This window comes from Leptinotarsa decemlineata, unplaced genomic scaffold (assembly GCF_025532065.1).
Source record: "Leptinotarsa decemlineata unplaced genomic scaffold, Ldec_3_MD MMD2_tig00026328_RagTag_RagTag, whole genome shotgun sequence".
NCBI classification, from domain to species: domain Eukaryota; kingdom Metazoa; phylum Arthropoda; class Insecta; order Coleoptera; family Chrysomelidae; genus Leptinotarsa; species Leptinotarsa decemlineata.
The window spans coordinates 25850711-25876667 of NW_027412688.1; the positions used below are offsets into that span (position 1 = coordinate 25850711).

General features: G+C 35.9%; 1 protein-coding gene across 2 annotated transcripts in view; it reads right to left on the bottom strand.

The window, feature by feature from the left end:
* Window positions 1-8330: 8330 nt before the first annotated feature.
* The window catches only part of sbm (L-type amino acid transporter sobremesa), a 142363-nt gene continuing 124736 nt past the window's right edge, over window positions 8331-25957 (bottom strand). For both annotated transcript variants that reach the window (XM_074182483.1, XM_074182485.1), the window contains exons 7-10: window positions 21873-22197; window positions 16520-16669; window positions 16278-16446; window positions 8331-9295 (exon numbers count right to left, since the gene is read on the bottom strand). In XM_074182483.1, the coding sequence (XP_074038584.1) occupies window positions 9231-9295; window positions 16278-16446; window positions 16520-16669; window positions 21873-22197 (709 nt within the window). In that variant the 3' untranslated portion in view covers window positions 8331-9230. The remainder of the gene's footprint in view (window positions 9296-16277; window positions 16447-16519; window positions 16670-21872; window positions 22198-25957) is intronic.

Below are 25957 nucleotides of genomic sequence, written 5' to 3' on the forward strand. Positions count from 1 at the left end.
ATGAGGGGGAATCACCGACAAAAACGCAGGCGAAGCATCCAAATGAATAAAAATATCAAATTAGTTACACGTCTACCAACATAGAAATTAAAGTAAATGCTGGATTCAATTATTTTTTATAGTAATTATATTGTTAATGGCATTTTCACATTATTGAAAGTTATGTATTAAAATCTACCAAAATCTACTGAAGAAAATGTGCCTACTAAAATTTTCTGAAAAAGGGTGCAAATCTACCAAAAAAGTAGAAATCTACTAGATGTGGCAACGCTGACGGAACCTTCGAGATACCGGGCGCCCTCTCGTCGTAGCATCGCCTTGTCAGGGTAATGTGGCGCTCTGCCGTGATTGACCTTCTTTCCCTAGCTACTCGTGGGACTTTCACAGACAGAGTAAGCGTCAGAAAATTCTTTCTGACGCTGAGTCTATAGAGGAGATGGATGTCAAGCTTAGGACTCCAATTGACCATCCTGTAAACTTAGATCAGGAGCGAGTCTACAGAGGAGATGGATGTCGTGTTTACGACTCCAACTGACCTCCCTATAAATTTGATTCAGGAGCGAGTCTACAGTGGAGATGGATGTCGAGTTTACGATTCCAACGGACCTCCCTGTAAATTTAGTTCAGGAGCGAGTCTACAGAGGAGATGGATGTCGTGTTTACGACTACAACTGACCTCCCTATAAATTTGATTCAGGAGCGAGTCTACAGTGGAGATGGATGCCGAGTTTACGATTCCAACGGACCTCCCTATAAATTTAGTTCAGGAGCAAGTCTACAGAGGAGATGGATGTCGAGTTTACGATTCCAACGGACCTCCCTGTAAATTTAGTTCGGGGGCGAGTCCACAGAGGAGATGGATGTCGAGTTTACGATTCCAACTGACCTTCCTGTAAATTTAGTTCAGGAGCGAGTCTACAGAGGAGATGGATGTCGAGTGTACGACTCCAACGGACCTCCCTGTGAATTTAGTTCAGGAACGAGTCTACAGAGGAGATGGATGTCGAGTTTACGACTCCAACGGACCTCCATGTGAATTTAGTTCAGGAGCGAGTCTACAGAGGAAATGGATGTCGAGTTTACGACTCCATGCAACTAACCTCCCTGTAACGGAACGGTAATAGGAACAGTAGGGACTGTATACCGTTATGATACTTAACAAAATGTTAAATTAAATCCCTCAAAGACGACTTACCTTGAGTGGATTGCGGCTGTCTCATCAGAGTCCTGAGATTGGTACCAGTTCTTGTGGTCGAAGCTAATCCGTGTATCAAGAAGCACGATATTATGCGGTGTGATAAACATAAATATTATCAGCAAAAAAAAAAACGAATATTCACAGTTGAACTGGGCAGTCGAGAATGGCGGACAATCAACCACATAGAAAAACAATACAACTACAATATTCGTCCCTTTTCATCGCTCCAACACACCACAGAGGGCGCAATCATAATGAAGTCGTTTTGAGGGTACAGGGTGAGGCAAAATTAAGAAAATAAAAATGAATATGTTAGCCGTTCCGCAACATTTACTGGCCCGCAAAATGCATAAGGCATTTTCTAATATATAACTGAATAAAATTAATAATAAATATTCAAAACATCAAATAAAACAAAAATGCTGAAAAGAAAAGTGAAAAGTCGTGTACTATTCAAGTGGAAGTGGACACAACTTGACCAGGGGGCGCTTCAAGGTACCATGCGTTGTTTTAATTGTTGCTACCCTCGCGACTTGATCATCACCAAAATGCAATTTGGAGATACGACCGAGCGACCACTTGCATGGGGGAAGGTTATCAGTTTTGATAAGTACAAGAGTACCGATGCGAGGGGAAGTACCGCCATTCAACCACCTACCTCTTTGCTGCAAAGTGTGCAAATATTCTTTATGCCACCTATGCCAGAAATCCCGATGTAGGCGTTGTAATAGTTGCCATCTCGTTAAACGATTTAGGGGTACATCAGAATAATCAGGTAGCGGTAGACTGGAGACAGGTTCCATAGTTAAAAAATGGCCGGGAGTGAGAGTGTTGAGATCATCAACATCGGCGCTCATGGGCGTTAAGGGTCGCGAATTCAAGATGGATTCAATTAATGTTAACACGGTATAAAATTCTTCGTAGGTGAGGATTTGTTGGCCGATAACACGAGCCAAATGTGATTTAACGCTCTTTACTCCGGCTTCGCATAACCCATTGAAATGAGGTGCACTTGCCGGAGTAGGATGAAAAACAATATTCTCGTGAGAAGCTGAAGATTCGAGCAAACGGAGTAATTGACGCTGGGCACCTAAGAAATTGGTGCCACAGTCGCTATAAATATGGGATACACGTCCACGACGTGCAATAAACCTTTGCAAAGCTGCTAAAAAACTGTCAGTAGAGAGATCGCTGGCAAGTTCAAGATGAACCGCCTTGGTAGCGAAACAAACAAAAATGCATAAATATGCTTTTATTGTTTTCACACCACGATGGCGACTGAGAGTTATCGAAAAGGGTCCCCCATAATCGACACCTGAGTGAGAAAATGGTTTAACTTGAGAAACTCGAGAAATAGGCAAATTCCCCATGAGGGGTTGAAAAGTCTTAGGATTCTGTTTCCAGCATGGAATACATTGAGAGAGAACTGAATTGATAGCTCTTTTTGGAGATAAAATCCAAAATTGTTGCGACAGAAGGAAATGAGTCGTGCGAAAACCTGCATGAAAAAACTTCTCATGAAAATATTTGATCAAAAGTATAGTCAAACGACTTGAACGTGGAAGCAACATAGGATATTTGGCAGAATGGGAGAGGGAGGCATGTTTCAGACGACCTCCAACACGTAAAATTCCCTCAGAATCCAAAAAAACTTGAAGTTTTCTCAAAGGTTTAGAAAAACGTTTACTTTCGATTTCTACAGAAAAATGGATACTTTGGACATGTCGAACAAGTCTAACAAGAGCGTTGTGGCGCTCGCATGGCACAATTGAGCCTAAGAATTTTTGAGAAGGTTTTTTCGAATTGTTGATGAAACGTAGCAAGTAAACTAGAACATTTTGTAGTGATCTGAAACAAGAATGCGTTTCTAATAAAATATCAATGACATGGTCATTACTAGAGGTTAAAAATACTGGAATTGATTTTTCCTCCTCCACCGGGGGTGCAGGGGGCAGAGAAGGCGAATTAGGCCATTCATCTTGTTTTTTAAGGAAAGGCGGACCGGTGAACCACATAGAATGTGATATCATCTGACGGGGTAACAAACCTCTGGAAGCAGCATCCGCCGGATTATTGGTGGTATCTACGTAATACCAATGTTCAGGAGCGACTTTCTCCCTGATGAATGTCACACGATTTGATACAAATGTCTTCCAACGGTGTGGATGACCCTTAATCCAATATAACACTATTTGGGAGTCGGACCAACAGTAAACACGTTTCAGATTTAATTGGGGTGTAATAAGATAAATGATTGATGAAATTAGCTTCGTTAATAAAACGGCTGCACATAACTCCAAACGCGGAATAGTAATTTTCTTAGTTGGTGCAACTTTGGACTTTCCACATACGAAGCTAACATGATTCAGTCCATTGGCATCAAAAGAACGCAGATAAATAACACAAGCATATCCTTTCTCAGATGCATCGCTAAATCCGTGAATTTCATAAGCGATTGCTTGGGAGTTTGTGAACATCCGCGGAATTTTGAGACTGGATAAAACGGGTAGATCAGTTTGATACTGATTCCAGATACGAATAATTTCATTATTGGGAATATCATCCCAACCAATACCGGACAACCATAGTTGTTGAATGAGATGTTTGCAAAAAAATGTAACTGGAGAAATGAATCCTAAGGGATCATATATGCGAGCTAATTCGGATAAAATTGTTCGTTTAGTACAAGGACGATTTGGAATTGCAGAGACAATAAAAGAAAAACAATCAGCAGAAGGATTCCAACGCAATCCCAAAATTTTCAGACAAGAATCGATATCTTCAGAAAACGTGTGCGGTTCGTTGGACAAATAAGAGGGAGGCAAATCAGAGAGCAAAGAAAGGTCATTGCTAGACCACTTTCGAAGTTCGAAGCCTCCTCTTCGTAATAAGGTAATAATTTCAGTTTTGAGTTGGTGAGCCTTTTCAAAGGTAGGAATAGACATCACGAAGTCGTCAATATAGCAGGTGGAACTGAGTGCGAGTGAAGCGAGCGGAAAAGTACCACCTTCATCTTTAACTAATTGTTCAAGTGTTCTGAGCGCAAGAAAGGGCGAGCAGTTCATACCGTAAGTTACAGTACGAAGACGATAATCTTGTAGCGGTAATTTGGGATCAAATCTCCAAATGATTCTTTGAAAATCTCGATGAGAAGGATTAACAAGAATCATTCTATACATTTTTGTCACATCCATACACAATACGTAAGGATGAATGCGGAAATTGACGATAATATTGAAAAGATTTTGTTGCAATTTTCGACCAGTGTATAAATTATCATTGAGCGATATTTGATTCGAAGACTTTGCTGAAGCATTGAATACCACTCGCAATTTTGTAGTCGTGCTATCGGGTTTCAAAACACAATGGTGTGGAATGTAATAACATGTGGATGGAATGTCCATACTAGAGATCAGCTCCATATGATTAAGGTCTAAATATTCTTTCATAAACGCAGAATATTGCTGGTATAACTCCGAGTTTTTGATTAAGCGGCGTTCTAATGATAAAAACCTAGTGACAGCAAGGTCACGAATACCTTGGTATTGGACCGTTTCATTCTTCAAGGGCAATGCAACTATATATCGACCGGTTTCATCTCGAGTTACGTTGTCGACAAAACTTTTTTCGCAAGCAATATCATCAGAGGTATTGTGTGGGGTATCAGGAACAGACTCTACTTTCCAAAAAGATTTGAGAATTTTTTCTACATTGTTAGGCGCATAAGCCTCACAAAAAAAAGAAGAAGTTATGGCAGGCGGGTGGTTATTGGTCTTTCCTATTAAAATATAACCTAAAACTGTATTCAGAGCATATGGTTCATCACACTTCCCAGATATTTTTCCATTCAATATGATCTGAGAGAAGACGTCTGCCCCGAGAAGAATATCAATATTCCCTGGACAATAAAATTTAGGATCAGCAAGTTGCAAATTCAAAATATGATTCCATGATTTGTATTCAATGCGGAAATTGGGAAGATTGTCACATATTTTATCAAGAATAATAGCATCAGTGTGGAATATCGGTTCATTTTTAAATGAGGGCTTGAACGAAAGAGAAACTTGTCCTTCAGAAGTCGAGGATTTCATCGAACCCAACGCTTTGATTTCAATAGAAAAGGCTTTTTTTGGCAATCCCAATTGCATTACAACTCGTTTCGTGATAAACGAACTCATACTTCCACTATCAATTAAACAGCGAAAGGTTTGATAGTTTCCTGAATTGTCGGAAATATCAATAAGAGCGGTTGCCAATAAAACATTATGAGATTTGGCAGTAACATTCGAAGCAGCGAGAATACTAGTAGCGGTAAGATGAGGAGAATTATCTTGATTGGCATTCATAATTTCCACAGAAGTAGTTGTGGATGAAGTAGCACCACTTCCCCCCACAGCAGGATTTTTATCGAAATGTAGAAGAGTATGATGACTACGCGAAGAACATTTTTTACAACAAGCAGTCGATCGGCATTTATTCAAATCATGTGATCTACTCAAACAATTGAAGCATAGATGTTTGTTTTTACAAAAGTTATAACGCTCAGAAGGTAGTTTATTCGCGAAAGCTGGGCATGTATAAAGTGAATGACTCTCCTGACAGAATAAACAATTTGATGCAGGAGATTTATTCGCAAATAAAGACGTTATTCGAGCTGGAGAATTGTATGTTCTAGTATTGGATATGCCAATAGCTTTTTTCGATTGAGTACGAGAAATTTTCAAAGTATCAAGAGTAACACAGCGGTCATTCAAAAATTCAACTAAAACTGAAAATGTTGGAACTTCGGATGAACAATGTTTCATTTCAAACATGGTGACTGTATTATCGTCTAAACGTTTCAAAAGCATCATAACCAACATAAAATCCCATTCATCTGTGGGAAAATTCATAGATTTGAGAGAAGCTATATTTTCTTCGAATGTATCTAATAATTTTCGGATTGAAGAAGAACAATCACCATTCACTCTTGAAGTTCCATCAATCTCATACCAAAGATCTTGGGCGCACAATCTCCGATTCGAATAACGTTTATTCAATGCATTGTATGCAATTTCATAATTTTCATCTGTTACTTTCAATGTCCTTACAATTCCTGAGGCCGGACCTTGCAAAGCAGAAATCAAATAATCGAATTTGTCCACATTCGATAAGGTATCATTATTGTGAATAACTGAGTTGAAATGATCGATAAAGGATGGAAAATTCTTATATTCACCGTAAAATTTTTTAAGTTCTATTTTTGGAAGCTTAACTTTAGAATAATTCGTACTCGTTTGAAGAAATGAAACAGGTGCCTGTGTGGTATTAATCACGTCATCAATGAATTCCATATAAACAGCCTTTACAGCGTAAAACTCTGCAAGAAACGCTTCTTTTACCGCGTCCTCTGGAGCGGCATCTTCATCTGGAAGTGTAAGCAATGTACTGATAATACAATTATGCTGTTTTGTGAACTCGTCTTTTATCGAGTCCAACTCTTCGCATCTAACTTTAAATAAAGTTCGAATAGACTTATCAGTTTTAACCCTATCTGCAAGGGCTCTCAATACTGTAATTTTGTATCCTGCATCAACAAAACTCAAACGCACCGCCCATGAACGATTAACAAATAAACCATCAACCCGAAATAATAAATGCCATACGTTGCAAGGGAGCCAAGCCTCCGACCGTTTTAAAAACCACAGGCTCCACGAGACCGATCCAACCAGCGACATACGTCCCGATTTGTAATTTCAGTTGCAGAAATTATTGCGTCAGAGGAGGCTAGTCTCCAGTTGGTCTCAGTTAGTGTATGACTGCGTTTGTTTTATATTTTATTATTCAGACGGGATGCCGTGACGGTCCGGGACTGAAAAATATTTCGGTAAATCGTTTTAGTGTTTCTTGATAATATTTGTTATTTGTGTATAAAACAGGTAGTTTTATATTATAGCAGTGCTTTTTTGTAATATTTTTAATGTGTTTTTAAAGTGTTTTCTTTCAATTTCAAGATGTTTTCAGGTTTTCACTTTTCAGTAATTTTTTTTTTCATTTATTATGGATAAGTTGGACGAAATGAAAAAATCTGACGATATAGTCGATTGGTTGCTGACAAATAATTTTAGGTCTTCATCTTATGATGATAAAGTTTACATTATTAAAACTCTGGTAAGGCCTCAACCAAATTTGATTTCAATTAAATCAGTAGATAATCGACAAAGTCGAGGATTTAATATTAGTTGGTACGATAAATGCGATTGGTTAACCGGCTTCAGAAAAAACTTTTTGTTTGCCCTGTGTTTTATTTTCCGTACAAATGGAATACCAAACGTGGTCTAAAATAGGATACTCCGAATTAAAAAATTCACCTCGTATTATGGGGCAAATATGATTCACAATCTGGCACTTTTCTAGGCGATAGTGTTTTTTCGGGCACCTCAAAAACCATCCAAAATGAGCTTACTATAGACAGTGTGGCATACATTATTGAGGAAAATATAAACGAGGAGATTGAAAGTGTTTCTTTTTTTGCATGGGAAATTGATGAAACTACCGATATCACCTGTACATCACAACTTTCAATCGTTTTTAGATATGTCAAAGATGGTAATGTGGTAGAACGTTTTATGGGTTTTCATGATGTTTCATCCGGGCAAACAGCTGACGATTTGTTCAATTTTTTAATTCGTACGTGTACACCTATAATTTTCGGCAAAAATTAATTGCGCAAACCTAAAACAAACTAAAATAAAGTCCATAGCTCCACATGCACTTTTTACGCATTGTCATGCCCATGCCCTAACTTTAGTATTAAGCAAAGCGTGTAACAACATAAAAAATTTCGCGCCTCCGGCGGACTTTTCAGTGTGTATATAGTCTATATGACTTTAGCCCCTGTTCTCCAATGCACGAGCCGTCACTGGATGTAAGGTCTGTTGATGTGTTTCAGGAAGGCGTCTAGTTCAGTATTCCCATGGCAGTTGATTCAATTTCCATGTGGACACAGTAGTTGAGAGAAAACTAGATCAAAATTAAATGACATCGATATAGTTTTGTAATGTTTCTCAATAATCTTCAATAATATGGATGTTATGAAATTTTATAGTTTTTTTAATTCATTTTTCGGCTTTGTATGAAATAAAAACAGCTATCAGCTTCAAATTTTTATTTCAATTAATCTGAGGTATAGATGGAACATTTGGTTTGATAACAATTAAATTCATGTCGAAAAAGTCTAACAAAAATCGAAATCTTTGAAAAAACATAAGCTACACAGAGCATTGAAAACCACAAAAAATCTGATATGTTTGTTCAAAATGCAGACAGAGTGTCAATAAATCATGTTTCAAAACAATTTCAATGTTCAACAGTTATTCAAAATGAACCTGATGAAGCACCTTAAACACTTCAACAATATTTGATCCAGTATATTTCTGGCTACCCCTGCCTTTCCTGAGAGTCACATTAGCGAAATCTAAAACTTTATAGATCCATAGTTTCAGAATTTTTGAATAAATGCATGCTTTTGACATAGTATGATGATTAAATTCAAATTCAAAATCTTATATCAATAAAAATTATTTTAATTCGATGAGATCCAGAAGCGTCTGCCTGGGTGGGTTTATATTTCAAAACTCACATTCAGTCTACATAATAAAAAAATATAAACGTGATTTGAAAATGATAATCAAAATTTACAATGATCTGGGTGAGGAATGGCAACAGCATCATATTTACCACAAACATTTCAAAAGTTTTTCTAATAAATTATATATCATGGTTACTATTATAACAGAGATACGTCGACCACATAGAGAGTTCAACCTTTTTAGATTTTATTGTCGTTATATAATAAATATAATTTGGAATGGTTCAGGCCATCATTCACAATTTCTTGAATTCAATAATAAACATATTTTCTGCGAACTGTCAATGATGGCTTCAAATATCTAAATTTTTTATCGAGATATGAAATCTGTAACCATGATACAACGGATACTAATACTAATCAATTGAGCATTCCAGCTGAATATGTTCTTCCTTAGTATCTTCATTCAAGCATCGTTGATGTAGGAGCTACCTCAAGCAACATCTGAAGAAATACTGTTACGCCCTCTGTGAAAAATAAAAAAGTAGTTAATATACACATTGGAACAACGAAAAAAAATCCACGCACTAAACCGTTATTTTAACACCTCAACACGTGTTTCGATCACCAAGTGATCATCTTCAAGAGGAAAATCAACCTCTTGAAGATGATCACTTGGTGATTGAAACACGTGTCGAAGAGTTAAAATAACGGTTTGGTGTGGAGAAAAAACTTCAGTAATATTCATTACTACACCAAAGGTTCCAAACAATGCATCACAAGTAAAAAACATTGTTGACAGCAACATGAATTTCTAAGTTTTTATGTCATGAAAGTAAAAAAAGTTCTAATCAAGATAGGTCTCAATAGCCACTAAATACTATCACATATTTGAAAAAATAAATCAATATTCCAAAATTGACAGAAGGTTTTCAGACGAAAAAAATTGTAATTTGCCGTAGTTAATCTTTTTTTTCTAGTGTTTTATTCAGTTGACTTGATTTTTTTTATCAGTTGATCTTTATTTCTACTTATGAATACACTGACCGTTACTTGATGAAATGTAAAACAACACAATCCATGTTTAATTATTATTATAGAATGTTCACAATAAATATTATTTCAGACGCGTTTCCCTACACGGTTGCTTCATCAGTTACTGGTACATGACTCTATTCTACAATGTTTTTTATAAAACAGTATAAATTGGAAAATTGGAACTGGTTGAAAACTATTACTTCTTTTCTATTCAAGATTTCGAAGCTTTATTAAGTCTTCGTCCACAAAAGAGAAGTGAGGTTGTATAAAAGAAGCCGTAAAAATATTTGAATTTTACAACAAGACATTACTGACGTTCAATGAAAAAAAAACTTATAGAATTGTCAACAATATAGATGGATTGTTATCACTATATTTAAGCACCATCGGTGTTGTTACATAGATTTTCCGGAAAGTGTATAATATTTAATGAAAATAGTGTAGTTTCCTGTGATTCCTTTCACTAATGCAAATTGGGTGAAAGGAAAGAACAGTCCATGCGTAGACCACAATTAGTTATTTTTGTATGACGTGCGTAAAATATGTGTTTTTTCAATGGCACATGAGAGTGTTAAATTTTAGCATTTTTAGGTCGAGGTCAAAAATTATCTCGAATGTGTTATGAAAACACGAATTCTATACGAATTCTATATGAAAGGCAAACAACATTTTTTTGCACAACTGTGAATGTGAATTTATATTGTGTGAAATATACAGTGCATTCCATTTAAAACGAGCCACCCAGAATAACTTTTGAAACGATGATTTGCAGGAAAAATAAAAAACAGGTCAACATGAAAAATTGATTTTTTATTAATTCTTAAATAGAAATCTGATGACCGGACAATGAGAAGAAAACACATTCTCTATAGTAAATGTTCAAAAACGTTTCCACCAACTTCCATTGCCGCCCCGAGAATTTTGGGGGTTATTTCTCTGCCATGCCTCATGATATTCTCTCTCAAATCTTCTAATGTTGATTCTATCTCATACACTTCAGACTTCAAATGACTCCATAGAAAGAAATCTACAGGAGTGAGACACGGAGACTTCAGATTTCAAATGACTCCATGGAAAGAAAACTACAGGAGTGAGATACGGAGACCTTGGTGGCAATTCTGTAAGACTTCTGCCAATCCAGCGACTAGGAAAACGATCATCCAAAAATTGTCGCACTGGAGCTGCATGTTGAGGAGGTGCACCATCCTGCTGAAAAACTATTTCGTTTTCGAATAAATTGATATCCTCCCCAATTGCCCTATTTATGCACGGTATTATTCGATTCCCCAACATATCCATATATTTATCCCTAGTCAAATTATCATCGATAAAAAAGGTCCTATGATGAGGTCACCTAAAATTGTGTCGTACATTTTTTCCTGGATGATTATCATTGAACATATGGGCAGCAGCTCTAGCACTATTTCCATTCTGTTAGTATACACTCACTATTTCAATCCGTTCTCGAAGCGTATAAACCATTGTAATTGGCGCGGTGGTAGTGCGCCCGACTCACGATCTGAAGGTCGTGGGATCAATTCCTGCCTTGACCAGATATTTTTCTCTAGAGAATTTATCTGGTTGAAGCTGGGATGATTCTGCAACCGTGTTAGGAATCACACGTTAAAAGGCAAGACCTCGTTAGTCCTTAGCTCGCACAAGTTTCTCACCTCTGAGAGTTGTCGTTCGTATGGGGGCGACAGCTGATTAACGGAAAAAAACAGATTTTAAACAGATTTTGAACAGATTGCTTCTCAAGAATCCACAAAAACAAAAACACCAATTGTAACTTCACCTGGTAGGTGAAGTTATTGTAGAATGAGATAAATACAAAACGAAGAGAATATCGAATTCAAACTCAAATAGGCAAAATAAGACTTTTTTGAAGTATACTTCACATAAACACCTATGAAACCTAGGTAACAGAAAGTACAGAAGTTCGTTCAGGGTGGCTAGTTTTCAACTCAAATAAGTTTTAGTTTCCAAACTATGGTCTTCAAACTATAATGTATTCTACTTTGTTAGAATCTATTCATTTGGAACATATGATAATGCAAAACAATTGATCCATTAAAAAATGGTGACATGCTCTGGGGGTGCGATAGGGAAAGTTAGATCAAATGTGAATTTGTCAAAATGTGTCCCCCTATACAGAGTGTAACTAAATAAGTGTAAAACATTTAAGGAGGTGATTTCTCATCGAAAAAATATATGATCTTTCATATAAAGAAAATTCATTGGAGCATCCCTTGTAAAGATACAGTCCCTTAAAGGGGGTACATAAAATTTGTATAACAATTTTTTTCACAAACACTAAAAAAGTTACAATATTGAAATTGACCTGACGTTTTGTACTACCAAAAAGACACTTAGCCAAAAATTGATTTGGTTTACCCCATTGTTGTAAGGGGTGGAAAACGCAACCCCTAAAATTTATTTTCAATGTAACTTTTTGCCTTATTATTTGTTTACCATTTAAAAATTTATTTCCGATAGCCTGTTTAATTTTAAACAAAAAATATCTCCTGGGTTTTCTGCCCAAAATAAACCAGTTCACAGCAAAAAATTATTTAGGAACAACTACAGAGATACATCGTCATAAATGCGAAAATACGAAACTAATCTACTTATCTAGTAGGTCGCTATTAGCGATAGTGACAATTAAATTGGTATGACGCTGTCACTTTGTGAATTTTCGAAATTGAATTAATACTAATTGTGTGTTGTTCTGTTCTTAATTTGTTACTTTAATAATTCACTTGTTATTAAAATGGCATACACAAATGAGGAAATGGCTGGTAAGCATTACGTTTACGGTCTGTCGCAGGGGACTGGGTTAGAAGCTTCTAGAAGATATGCTAAAATGTATCCTCAACGGCAGCATCCTTCATATAGAATATTTGCTCGACTTCATCAACGATTACAAGAATATAATTCATTCAAAAGAACGTAGGATTGTGGTCACCATTGAGAAGTACGAACACCACAGCTTGGGGAAGCAGTACTTAATTTGATTGAAGAACAACCCACTACCAGCACTAGAAAGATTGCTTTCCAGCTAAATGTTGATCATATGACGGTATTTCGAATTTTAAAAGAACAACTCTTATACCCTTACCATCTGCAACGAATACAGGCACTGTAACCGCGAGACTTTCCGAACCGTCTTGAATTTTGCAATTGGATGCTGGAAATGATTAAAAAAAATTGTGACTTTCTGAAGACGATAGAATTCACAGACAAATGTAGTTTTTCTCAGGACAAGATTATTAATTTTCATAATTACCAAATATGGGCTGATGAAAACCCTCACGCTATTGTCGAAACTAACCATCAAGAACAGTTTTCTCTCAACGTGTGGCTCGGAGTTATTGGGGATGATTTAATTGGGCCTCATTTTCTACCTCTTCGATTAAATGGTGAGGCATACGTTCAATTTTTAAGAGAAGTGCATCCAGTACCGCTCGAGGAAGTTCTTTTGGGCGTCAGAAGGGATATATTTTTTATGAATGATGGGGCTCCCGCCCATTTTAGTCAACTAGCAGCATTTAACTGAAACATATGCAAATCAGTGGATAGGTCAAGAAGGACCACAGAACTGGCCCGCTCGATCCCCGGATCTCAATCATCTCGATTTCTCTATTTGGGGCCATTTACAGCATTTGGTTTATCGTACTCCTGTTCGCGATGTAGAGGACTTAAGAAACCGCACCATCGATGCGTGCAAGGTATCAGAGACTCCAGAAATATTTGAGCGAATACGTGGCTCAATGCGCCGACGTCTAGACGCTTGCGTAATGTCTGAAGGTAGACATATTGAACATTTACTATGATTTCTACATGTTGTTTGTTTTGTTTATTACCCTTTAATCGTTTAATGCAGGTACTAACTACAAAATAACAATAAATCCAGTTCGCATTTATAACGATGCATCTCCGTAGTTACTCGTAAAATAATTTTTTGCTGCGAACTGGTTTATTTTGGGAAAAATACCCAAGAGACATTTTTTGTTTAGAATGAAACGGGCCATCGGAAATAAATTTTCAAATGGTAAATAAATAATAAGACAAAAAGTTACATTGGAAATAAATTTTAGGGGTTGCGTTTTCCACCCCTTACAACCATGGGGTAAACCAAATAAATTACTGGCTAAGTGTCTGTTTGGTAGTACAAAACGTCAGGTTAATTTCAATATTGTAACTTTTTCAGTGCTTGTGAAAAAAATTGTTATACAAATTTTATGTACCCCTTTTAACGGGCTGTATCTCAACAAGGGATGCTCCAATGAAGTTTCTTTATATGAAAGATCATATCTTTTTTTCGATAAGGAATCACTTCCTTAAATGTTTCACACTTATTCAGTTACACCCTGTTTACAATGGTTGACGTGTATTTTTATTTTTCCTGCAAATCATTGTTTATTTAGGTTATTTAGGGTGGGTAGTTTTAAATGGAATGCACTGTATTGAAAATGAATACTTCCAATACATTTTGACGTGGTTTTTGGTCCCGATAAGTTCACTTTTAAACGACTGTTGTCTATTATTTCATTTTTCCAGCCTGAAAAAATAAGTCCAAAAGTAACTAAATGAGTTTTCTCTCTTTCATAAATTCTATCCGTAATATTATCAATACTTGCAATACAATTTCACAGCATCCAGTGGTGTCGTTATTGTAGAAACGGTTTATTGGCACGCCGTGTGTTTAACTATTTGACTGTGTTTGCTTGTAGTTGCTTCTATTTCAAGTTATTTACAAAAAGATGGATGTTGATTATAATAGTGGTAGTGATACCGTGATATCCCATTAGATAATATGTTACCGGCCAAATCCAAGTTAGAATATGAGAAAACACATACAGGGTGTTCCATCCCAGACGAGACACCCCGTATATTTCTTGTCCCATAGTGAGTGGAAAAATTTTCCGAAACACGTCGAATGATTTTGTTTGGGGGATATCTTTTGACGTATATTTTAGGCTTGAACGAGCAAGCCGCTAATAGGAGGCTCTTCAACCTTTCAAACTTGAATAGGGGAGAGGGGTTGAGTGATACTTTATTTGAAAGTTCTTGGAAGCCTCTTTACAACGGTGTATGGAAAACGAAAAAAGAAAAATTTCTAAGTCTTTTCAACATAAACTTCGTGTCATGTAACAATAAATCATAAGGATTTTATTACTTGCACTTTTAGTAGTTGTAGGATCATTAACATTCACTTATTGTCATATTTGTATGGAGTTTAAGAAAATTTAATGAAGCAATCAGTCATAAAGAGTCCCCTATTAGGGGGTTGCTCGTTCAAGCTTAAAATATACGTCAAAAGATGTCCCCCAAACAAAATCATTCGACGTGTTTCGTGAAATTCTTCCACTTATTATGAGATGAGAAATATACGGGGTGGCTCGTCTGAGATAGAACACCCAGTATATAACCAATTTCGTGAATGTGAAAATGGTTTCTGAAAATGTGCTTCTATGCTATTTTGAAGAAAAATCAAAAATTATAAAACCTCTTACGTTATGGAGTGTCTATTCAATGTTGAAAAGTACATTGAATGTTAAGGAAGTTTTCAAAATTGGTCCCGCTCATTACGAACAAAAGCGTCGGATACCGAGGAAAGAGATCTAAAGTTTCATCAAGGGATAATATCAATAAATTGATTCAAGATACTGATAACGAAACGAATTTACTTTATCAGGTACATATAATTATAATTTTGTAGGATTAGTAGTAATTTCAATTATTTTTAAGTTGTAGGTTGTTCTAATTTTGTGTATCATCGGGACTTGTCGCCATGAAGAATTATCACATGTAACTATTGATGCTATTGAATATGCTGGAACTATATTGATTGTTAAAATAACTGATAGGAAGCCCTATTGCGCAAGAACGTTTACTGTTTCAAATTCTGATTATATTGAGACAACCGCAAGTATAAACACTACGGCTGCCTCATACAAAAAGTACCAGATTATTTTTGAAATATTCCAGAGAAAAATGAGAGAAATTCTCAGCTTGATTGCAAAAATGCTTGGAAAAGTCATGTATAAGAGCTACTTACACAGGTCACTGTCTACTATGCAAGTTAATCATTAAATTGACCTATTTCATCAGCTACGTACCCATTTCTAAATAACTCAATTTTCTAAGAGCACCATTCAATAATCGTATCTAAGAAAAATTTCTTCCCCTTTATTTTCCAAACATTTCCTTAATTCAAATGAATATTGAAGACTTTATTTTATCTCTTCACATTTCTTTCAACAGATACCTACATTTTTATACCTGGTTGGTAATTATTTCCAAGTTCTATCTGTTGTATTTTTTTAAAGAATAATTAATTTGATTTATAAATTTTGAAATTGACATTCACACAGCAACAACCTCAATGGTGGAGCTTTCTAAATAGCTTTCAAAGTCTGAAGACAAATAATACTGAAATTGAATTGTGAAATAAAATGATATACTCACCCATGAATGGTATTCGCAGCTTGTAGTGGACGAAGGGAAAGTAAAATACCATCCCACCCAGTATGAACAAGGATGCATACAGGTACTCGATTGTTGGTTTATCTACTATAGGGCCTATCACCAGGTACAGAGAAATCACTAATACCAAATACGGAATGATAATTGGCACCTGAAAAACAATTTTGAATTGAACAGTCTTGTAATCAGTAATATAGCAGAATGAAACAAATGGTATATTGTACCTTGTAGGGCCTGGGGTAGTTGGGCTTGGTGTGACGCATCACTATGAGGGCTACCATAGCTCCACCATAGAAAATCCAAGCAGTGAAACTGAAGAAGTCTATCAGCGAATCTATGGTACCATAGAGAACCATGGCACCAGCAATTAGTGACTGCAAAAGAAGTGATCAAATGTTAATATTCAACAGGTAGATATTGATAATAGAGAAAATGGATTCTCCTTCTGTAGGTACAGGAGTATTTTAAGCTCTGCGGCCTCTATGTGGGCGATTTTCTTGGTCAAGTACCCTGATTATAGTCTATTTCAAAAGAGTGTAGAGTAATAAAATCTCATTAAGTATTCAAAAGCGCTACAGGGTGATCCGTCAATAAATTCTGTCACTTCCCTAGTCCCCATTGCAAAATTATGTCGTTTCATAAAGAGCAGGTAGGTATCACCCTGTTTTAAGGGATTTGTCCATTGTTATCGACGGATAAATACTGAGCCAGAGGCGCGCTAGTGGGATAATTGCCAAAAGAATATGCATTCATAAAAATTATATTAAAGGAAATAAAAATTTAATACAGCAGAACAGTGTTATTAAAAAAATATAAAATGTAACAATAAAATATATACGAACCGAAATCGGGAAATACAAACACACACGAACGAACTTTACGTATTGAAACACTTGTGGGGACTTTAAATCAATTTATTCACAAAAACGACAAGAACTTTACTGGATACGTTATTACAATTTGACACTTGAACAATACTAAAACTGTGAACTTCCCTTAATGTTTAACAACACTCTATTTATACCCTAATTGAATGTTCTAGAGATTACTAGGTACAATTTTCGAGAACCTTCCGAGAAAATAATTATTCAGACTACCCTTAATTCTAAACCCTAACCTAAGCCAAAGTGTCACTGTCACTGATACACTGGTCTCTGTCCAGATTGCTTATCCCGCTACAGTATATTTACAATTCAATTAAATTATTCTACATCAGTATAGTCTTCATCCGAAGAACTGTCATCATCCCCTGGTGTTATAATTATAGGGTCAACCACCTGATCGACCAAGTTGTCCAGTTCCCACATTTTATCTTCCTCTTTTAAAACATGCTGGATTGCTTTTTGCCAGTTTTCTGATGTGATTTCCATAATGGCTTGATCAAACAATACCTTGACATCTTTCATTTTAAATGTGGTATTGTGCCTTGCAACATATCCTTTAACTTGTGCCCATATAAGTTCTATAGGATTTAATTCGCAATGATATGGCGGTAGGCGCAGCACAGTTACTTTATACTTTTCTGCTAGATCTTCTACGGCATATTTCATGAAGCGAGATTTATGTTGTTTTACTATGGCTAGTAGTTCCTTCTTTACTGAATTCGTCTCAAACTGAATACCTTTATTTGACAGCCAGTTAATAATTTCTTGCTTTCTCCAAGCTGAAGTTGGTACCTTCTCTAAGCGCCTTGAATGGTAGCTTGCATTATCCATAACCACGACCGAATCAGCTGAAAGAAATTTTAACATTTCCCCGAAGTAGTCTTCGAAGACATCCGAATTCATGTCCTCATGATAATCTCCCGTCCGGCACGACTCAAAGCTTAACAAACCTTCTTTTAAAAATCCGTCTTCGCTTCCAATGTGAGCAATTATAAGCCTCTTCCCTTTTCCCGAAGGCACTTTAATACCCGTCGAAAGGCCTTCTATGAAAGCTTGGCGAGAACTTGTTATATTTTTATCTTGCCACATTTTTTTGACTATATAACCTTCGTTTATCCACGTGTCATCAAGATAAAAAATTTTCTTTTGCTCTCTGCGGTACTGCTTTATAGTTGTCAAATATTTTCGTCTCCAGCAAACAATTTCATCACTTTCCAGTAATAGTGCCTTTCGATTGTGCTTTTCCCAGGCAAAATTCATACTTTTTAAAGTTTTCCATAAAAGTTTTCTGGATATCAAAGGAATATCGTTATCTTGGCTTATCTCGATAAATATTTTTTCAAGAGTGGGTATTTCCTTTTTAAAATAAAACGAATGAACTTTTCTTCGAATGTCACATTTGGTGTCTTCATCTAAGATTTTTATTGGTCTTCCTGATTTTCTCTTGCATGGACTTACCTGGCCTGATATCTTTCTTTCTCGCAATAATTTAAAAATCGTGGACTGTCCAATTCCAGTCATTCGAGCACATCGCTCAACACTTTCTTGCACAGACAAACTAGGGTGATCGTGTTTTATGCAATCATATACATTTAAAATTATAACTTTTTCGCAAACAGATAGCGGAGAATTTTTTACACTTCTTTTCTTTGGAGTAAATGTCCCCATTTTATAACTTTTTCACTATTTCTATATCACAATATCACTGTACGTTTAATTGGTGTAGTAACAATTACTATTATAACTCGAATGTTTAAGACACCATTACAATATATTTAAACCCTTTTTCTTAATTACCTGGGTTTAATAGGTATTGCATGATTGGTGGGCAGGGTCAAAAAGGGATTATTATAATGACATGGCACCTCGGAACTAAGTGTTAACCCTTTTTTGAGAAATCATGCTCAAGTATATGAACCCAAATTGCATATTAAATAAGTTTACAAGAACCACTAAAATTAATCTTAATCTTTTTTTAAGAAATTTTACTTACCTAAATACATGTAGGTACTTAGTTTTAGACCAAATTACTTCCCAAAAATGGCCTTTTATTATTATCTATGTCTGTAATTTTTAATTTACTTTAATTATTAAGTTTAATAATCCTAAGATTTGCCTACGCCCATGGACGACAACGAAATTCAGGCAAATTTTATGACACTTCATGATTTATTACTCTACACTCTTTTGAAATAGACTATAGAGACGATTCAGTTTCACGGTTATATACCATGTGAGAGAAAATATAATTTATATCGCGTTTATAGGCTTCAGCAGAATCATTTTATTTTGTATTCACTCCGGGCCGGAAAGACATATGCCTTCCAGCTGTAAGGGAAGTGGAACGGTGAATTTAGAATGGAGACTTTCATGAAGGGGTAACTTTTTTCAGTTCTTCACTTGGAGTTCGTGAAGCTTCTTCCAGATACATTCATAACTCCTAAAAAGTGGATTGAACTCGGAATGGCAGGCATACTTGTAGAAACAATTTTATTATTTTTTGACCACATCTTCTGGAGTGAATGGCTGACTTTTCATATTCGAAATTGTTTGAATGCACATGTCTTTAAAATGACAGAGATGTATAGTTATCAAAGCTCAAAGTATGGACATCTCAAGTCAAAGTTTATACCACAAGAAGCCTTCTTTACTGGGACTACCTGTAAGTGACCTTTTCCCCCTCAAAAATAGTATAAATCTCTCCGGTATCAGACCGTGTGGGTTGATTTCGTCTATTAACTGCAAATTCTTTCATCATCTTTCTCATATCTTCCTCTCTTGCGATCGACAATGCAAATTTTGCCACTGATGAAGATTATAAATTAGTGACTTTATGTCTCTGTAACCAAATACCTAATCATTCGGACCATAGACAAGTTATGGTTTTTCATTCAATCTGGGTTCAAACAAAATTTTTTGGACCCACAAATGTCCTTCTAGCAGGATTAAATCCGATCAGCGGTTACCGAATTATCCACAAAACGTGGATCCTCTCAATATAACCAAAAAAGGGTCACTCAGATTTTGGTCTATACAGCTTCAGTAGAGAATGTTTGTCCAGCCACTAGTCAAGTCAGAGCTGCTTGGTTCTTGAGTTGAAACCAGAGCCAAAATCATAAAATTTCTGATCATACAACAGACAGCGCTGTTTCGATCCGCCATATGTCTCATTAATGGGACTGAGCTGAATAACGAATGCATTTCTGGACTTAACACTCCTTGAAGAACAAGCTTGAGTAAGAAAAATTGAATCTTTCCTTACAAAGACGCCATCTATGGGATCGACGGAAGATTTAATCCATGAATACAAAAGATAAACAAGGTTCTCAAAGGCGGACCGTGACAAAACCAAGGTAAGAGCAATTCAGAAGAAATTCGTGATTCGGAGCACCAACTCTGCTGTTTGGGATTGGATCAAGCATGCTTTATTTTGGACTCAATTTTCAACTAGTTGTTTAGCTAGGGAAATACAGGGTACAAATTTCTTCCGACAGGACTACTGATTTCTCCTCTGGACAAAAACATATCTAAACATTTCCGATTGCGGAATAGTTCCAACTGAGATGTACTTCAACCAAATAAAGTGCCTCTCTAATGAAGCGTCTAGGAGCATACATGCTAAAAGTTAGTTAGCTCGTTTCCAAAAAAAACTTAAAATCTTTTCGGACTGAATAATAATTTTCTGAAAGTGGTTCGTAAGAAACCGCCTGTTGAAGCCTCTTTAAAATGGCTAGATTTGCTGATTACAATTATTGTCACATCTGAGTAATCGATTTGCTATCGTCAGGATATATTTTGTAAAAAAAGATCAGAACCTCAGGACACGAATCAATTTCGATAGAATAGAAGCCTCAGCCGCTTGAACCACAAATAGATTAGTATTATCCACAAAAAAACTTATGAATCAAGGCGATGAGAAGCTTAAAATTCAAGCTACAGATGACAAGTAACCTAATTGATGAAATTCAGATATTTGGGCCTTTCTACTCACTTCTAAGGCTATCCATACAATCACATGGATATTGATATAGGTGAGACCGTATATCTCTTGATTTGCACATTTGTAGAATCAATAATCCAGACGTCAGGGCAGGTAGGTAGATTGTAAACTCTCAGAATATTACTATATAATATCATCAGAATGGTACAGGTAGCAAAAAATATCCTTTGGGAGGGACGATTATTCCCACTATGAAATGGACGAGCTGTACAAATATAAGAATACAGTGATATGATGCATGTAGTACAAGAAGATGAATCGAGAAAGTAGACCATATTATTATTCACCAAGAGGATCACGATGGAGGGAAATCTGGACGAGATACGTATTATTTGAAAACCAGTATCAAGAAAGAATGAAACGATAAGCGGAGTCTGGTCAGATGCACCCACAGAAAGAAAGAGGGTATGAAATCAGACACGAAAAATTGACTTTAGTTACGGATGGCCAAACCCATTATAAAACAAGCACCTATGTTCTGGTGCCAAAGTCAAAAGGAGAACACCATTACCAAATTAAGCAAGGTGTAGTTTTTTGGGAACAACGGGAGCAATACGACCAACAACAACAGGTCATTGGTCAACTGTCTTCATATCTTATGATTATGGAACAAACAAACAAAAATAGACAAGTCCCAAAAAAAAGTAAACTATAATGGCCAAATTTAGTGTTTTTAGCTATTGATATACTCACATGGAATATTAAACCAGGCGACGGCGTGTATCTCCTGATATGCACGTACGACAAGATGTCCAAAAGATGTCCCTCCCGACTGGCTGCGAAGCAGAGTCGTCCAGCGGCAAACAACGTTCCATTGGCTGAGCCGAAAGTTGAAATGGTGACTGAAAGCGGCATCAACCAGGCCATGACTCCCAACACTCGATTTCCGAAAGTAACTGCCACCGCTTCGCTGGTCATCATTTCCATGGGTGACATCACAGTTAGATAGGACACGTTTATGAGAGCATAGCAAACGGTCACAAGAGGAATTCCTATTATTATGCTACGTGGCAGGTTTCTGAAATTGGTAACAAAAAATATTGAATATGTTAGAAAAACTGTTTAAAAATTTGTTTTTCCGTCAACCAGCTGCTGCCCACATTTTTTTGTTACAAGATGGAGTAGTAGAAAGCCAAAAACATTCTTTCCGAAAAATTAGTCACTCCTAAAAATATAACCCTTTCAATTTAAACAAGATTCCTCTTGGCTAGGATTTAATCAAATAGGTCAATGAATGTCATTACCATGTCATCGATGACATGATGAGTAGATCAAACTTATGCCAAGACATAAAAAATCGTAGTTCATGAATTAATTGTGTTTTTTCTTATAATGTTATCCAGATTGGTACTGAAGAGCCCTAAGGCAAGTGTCTTACGGCGAAACATCGATGTCTACCAGTAAGGATGACAGTGTTCCATGTAAGCGCAAATATTTCCATTCATTTAGTGTAGAACCCCTGTGAACGATATCTGAATTTATTCTAAAACGAATGTTTGGAATACAAACTGAGTAGAGAGTACTGTCTTCTGTATTATTCACTGTTCATATAAAAGTATTTATAATAATAATAATAAATGGTTTTTATTTTACGTGGCGGAGTTTAGGAAAGCACTATTCTTCCACTCAACCACGTTTGGAAGAAAAAAGAAACATTACAAAAAATAAATGGCAACTTCATGACAATAGTAAGATTAATTTCAAATGATTATGTTTGGATCACTGTTGGCTGAGTAATTCAGTTTTGAGTTTACTTTTGAATAGCGGTAGTGATGAATTTTTCAAAGATTCACTGAATGAATTATACATTGTTACAGCATGATACGTGAAGGATCGTTCATAGATAGTGCTGTTATGATTCGGAATGTCAAAATTATTGTTGAATCTAAGGTTTCTTAAGTGTATCTGATGTCTGGGAAGGTGTTTATTTACCAAATAAGTGGGTTGTTGTGTATTTATCAGTTTGTGAATGAAAGAAGCGAAATGAAATTCTCTTCTGTTTTGCATTTTCAACCAATTAAGTTGATTGATGGAAGGGGTCACATGATCTCTGTAATTCAAGCTGAATATTAGTCTAATGCGGGCGTTCTGTACTTTCTGAATTGTTGCAGAAGTTATGGAATCGATACAAGGGCCATAGACGACATCGCAATAATTAAACAGTACGTCTGAAAGGGTAATTTTGAGAGACCTACTAAGAGAGTGTCTGTTTAAATACATATGTTTCAGAGTACCGTACGACCTTTGAATGAGATTATTGACTTGATGAACAAATCTGAGGTTGTAGTCTATATGAAGTCCTTAACATTTTATTTCGTCAGTCAATTCCACAGAATGTCTATCAATATACAAATCGATATTATCTATGGCCCTTCCACGATCTTTGGCTTTTCCAAAAATTATTGAAGATGATTTACTAGGATTAAGGTTTAGACAGTGTTGCTGCGAAATCTGAACAAGATTTTTTATATCATTATTGAGCGATGTTTCGTGATCAATAAGCTGATTTACTTTATCGGAGTAGTACAAGTTAGTGTCGTCTGCATATGTATGAATGTTGAATAACTTAAGGACCTTGGAGAAGTCAGATGTGTAGATAATAAAGAGTAGCGGGGCGAGAATTGAACCTTGCGAGGCTCCATGACATACACTCATATTATCAGACTGACTACCCTTTATCACAGCACGTTGCTTTCTATTTTTTTTAAATGAACTAATAAAGTCAGATGCCTCCTTACTGAAACCAAAAAAACCAAGTTTAGCGCACATCAGATCGTGATTCACGGTGTCGAAAGCCTTACTGTAATCGAGAGACAAGAAAAGAGTGACCTTTTCATTATCGGTGGCTGAAAAAATATCGTCGGTCATTTTCAACAGAGCACTAGATGTACTGTGATTTTTCCGAAAACCAGATTGGTGTTCAGGTAGGATGTTATTATCAGAGACATAAGAGTATATCTGACTATAGGCTGCTTTTTCTACAATTTTTGATATTGCCGGTACTATATTTATGGGCCTCAAATCATTTGGTGCCAAAGGTTTGGAAATTTTGTTTATAGGAAAAATAATAGATTGTTTCCATAGTTCCGGGTAGATACTGGTTTCAAGGCATTTGTTGACTAAATATGTTAGAACTGGAGTTAAGTAAGGGACACATATTTTGATCATTTTGATAGATATTTTATCTGATCCGGTAGCATTCGTTTTTTATGGAGTTGACTAGCATGTTAATATCATCCATATTGATTTGATGGAATTTAAAAGTTAAATTTTCTTGAAATTGCGTTATTTTCAAGAAGTTAAGAAGAGTATCCGGAGGTTCAGTCGCAATTTGAGTGACCGAAGTAATAAAGTGATTGTTTATTTCATTAGGATTAGGAAGATGTTCAGGAATATATTTCCTGTCTTTACGATTGACAATGTCAAATGAGGGTAATGTGTCCCATAGATGTTTAGCGTTTTGTTGATTCTTAATGAAATTCAAGTAGGCTTTTTTTTCTTTCCGTATAGCAGCTGTCACCATGTTTCTCAAACCCTTATAGGTGTTCCAATTATCACTCGTTTTGTACCGTTTATATCTCGCGAAAGCTGAATCTTTTGTCTTAATCATGATCTTCAAAACGTCAGTCAATCAGGGAGCTCTGAGTTTGCTTATTCTCGTCGTTATTATGGGGGCATGAACAGCGAATACGCAAAGTAAATAATCGTTGAAAGTTTTTAAAATTTCAACAACATTTTCTAAAATATATAGATCATGCCATGGCATTTCCATGAGATCATTCAGAAAGTTATCATAGTTGAAATATTTATAATTTCTGAAAGTACGATAAGTATGTTTCATTTTCATTGATTGATAAATTAACTCACAGAATACTAAACTATGATCGGAAATTATATCTGCATTTATTGTCCGCATGCTTGAAATATTTTTCGTATTGGATACAGCAATAATATCAATCAGGGACGCACTTGAATTTGTTACCTACTCTAGTGGGTTCATCATTTACTATTGTGAAACCGTAAGCTTCCAAAAAATCTATAAATTTGCGAGTGTTATTATAAGAGTTATTTAAAATATTCAAATTAATATCTCCTACAAGAATCAGTTCGTCTACAGTAGGTAGTATTTGAGGGATTGTATTGTCAAGCGAAGTAATGAATTCATTCACATTAGTGTGAGGGGGTCTATACATTGTAATTTGTTTCAATGTTTATATGAAAGTAACTGTTTCCTTCCAGTTTTTGTCTGAAAACTACTTCTTTGCATGATCTACACATGTATAGAGTTACTTATTTTAAAATTGATTACTTCCTTCCTTTCTTTGGAGTAGTAGAAAGCCAAGAACTTTCTTTCCCAAACAATAGTCACTCCTAAAAGTATAACCCTTTCAATTTAAACAAGAAGCCGAAACTTGTGCGATTCAAAGATTACCTTGGTTCGAGCCACCGTTCATAAGCCGTCGATTTAACGATCCAGCAAATACAGCAGTATTATACAAGCTTTCGAAGCAGATTACATGATTTATAATTCGAACATAGAGGAAGCCGAAACATGAACATGAGCTATCAAATGATTTTGGTCACTTGAAATCAGAACACATACCAAACCAGCACAATCAAAAATATATTCAGTGCTGAAGCATTTATTTTTTAATTTTAAGTACATACTTACATTCAGTCTCCATCTGTCATTCAGTGACAATCACCCCCATCTTGAATGAACTTCAACAGACTAACAGAGAAGAAAATGTTCTACTTTATACTGTAACAAATATGTC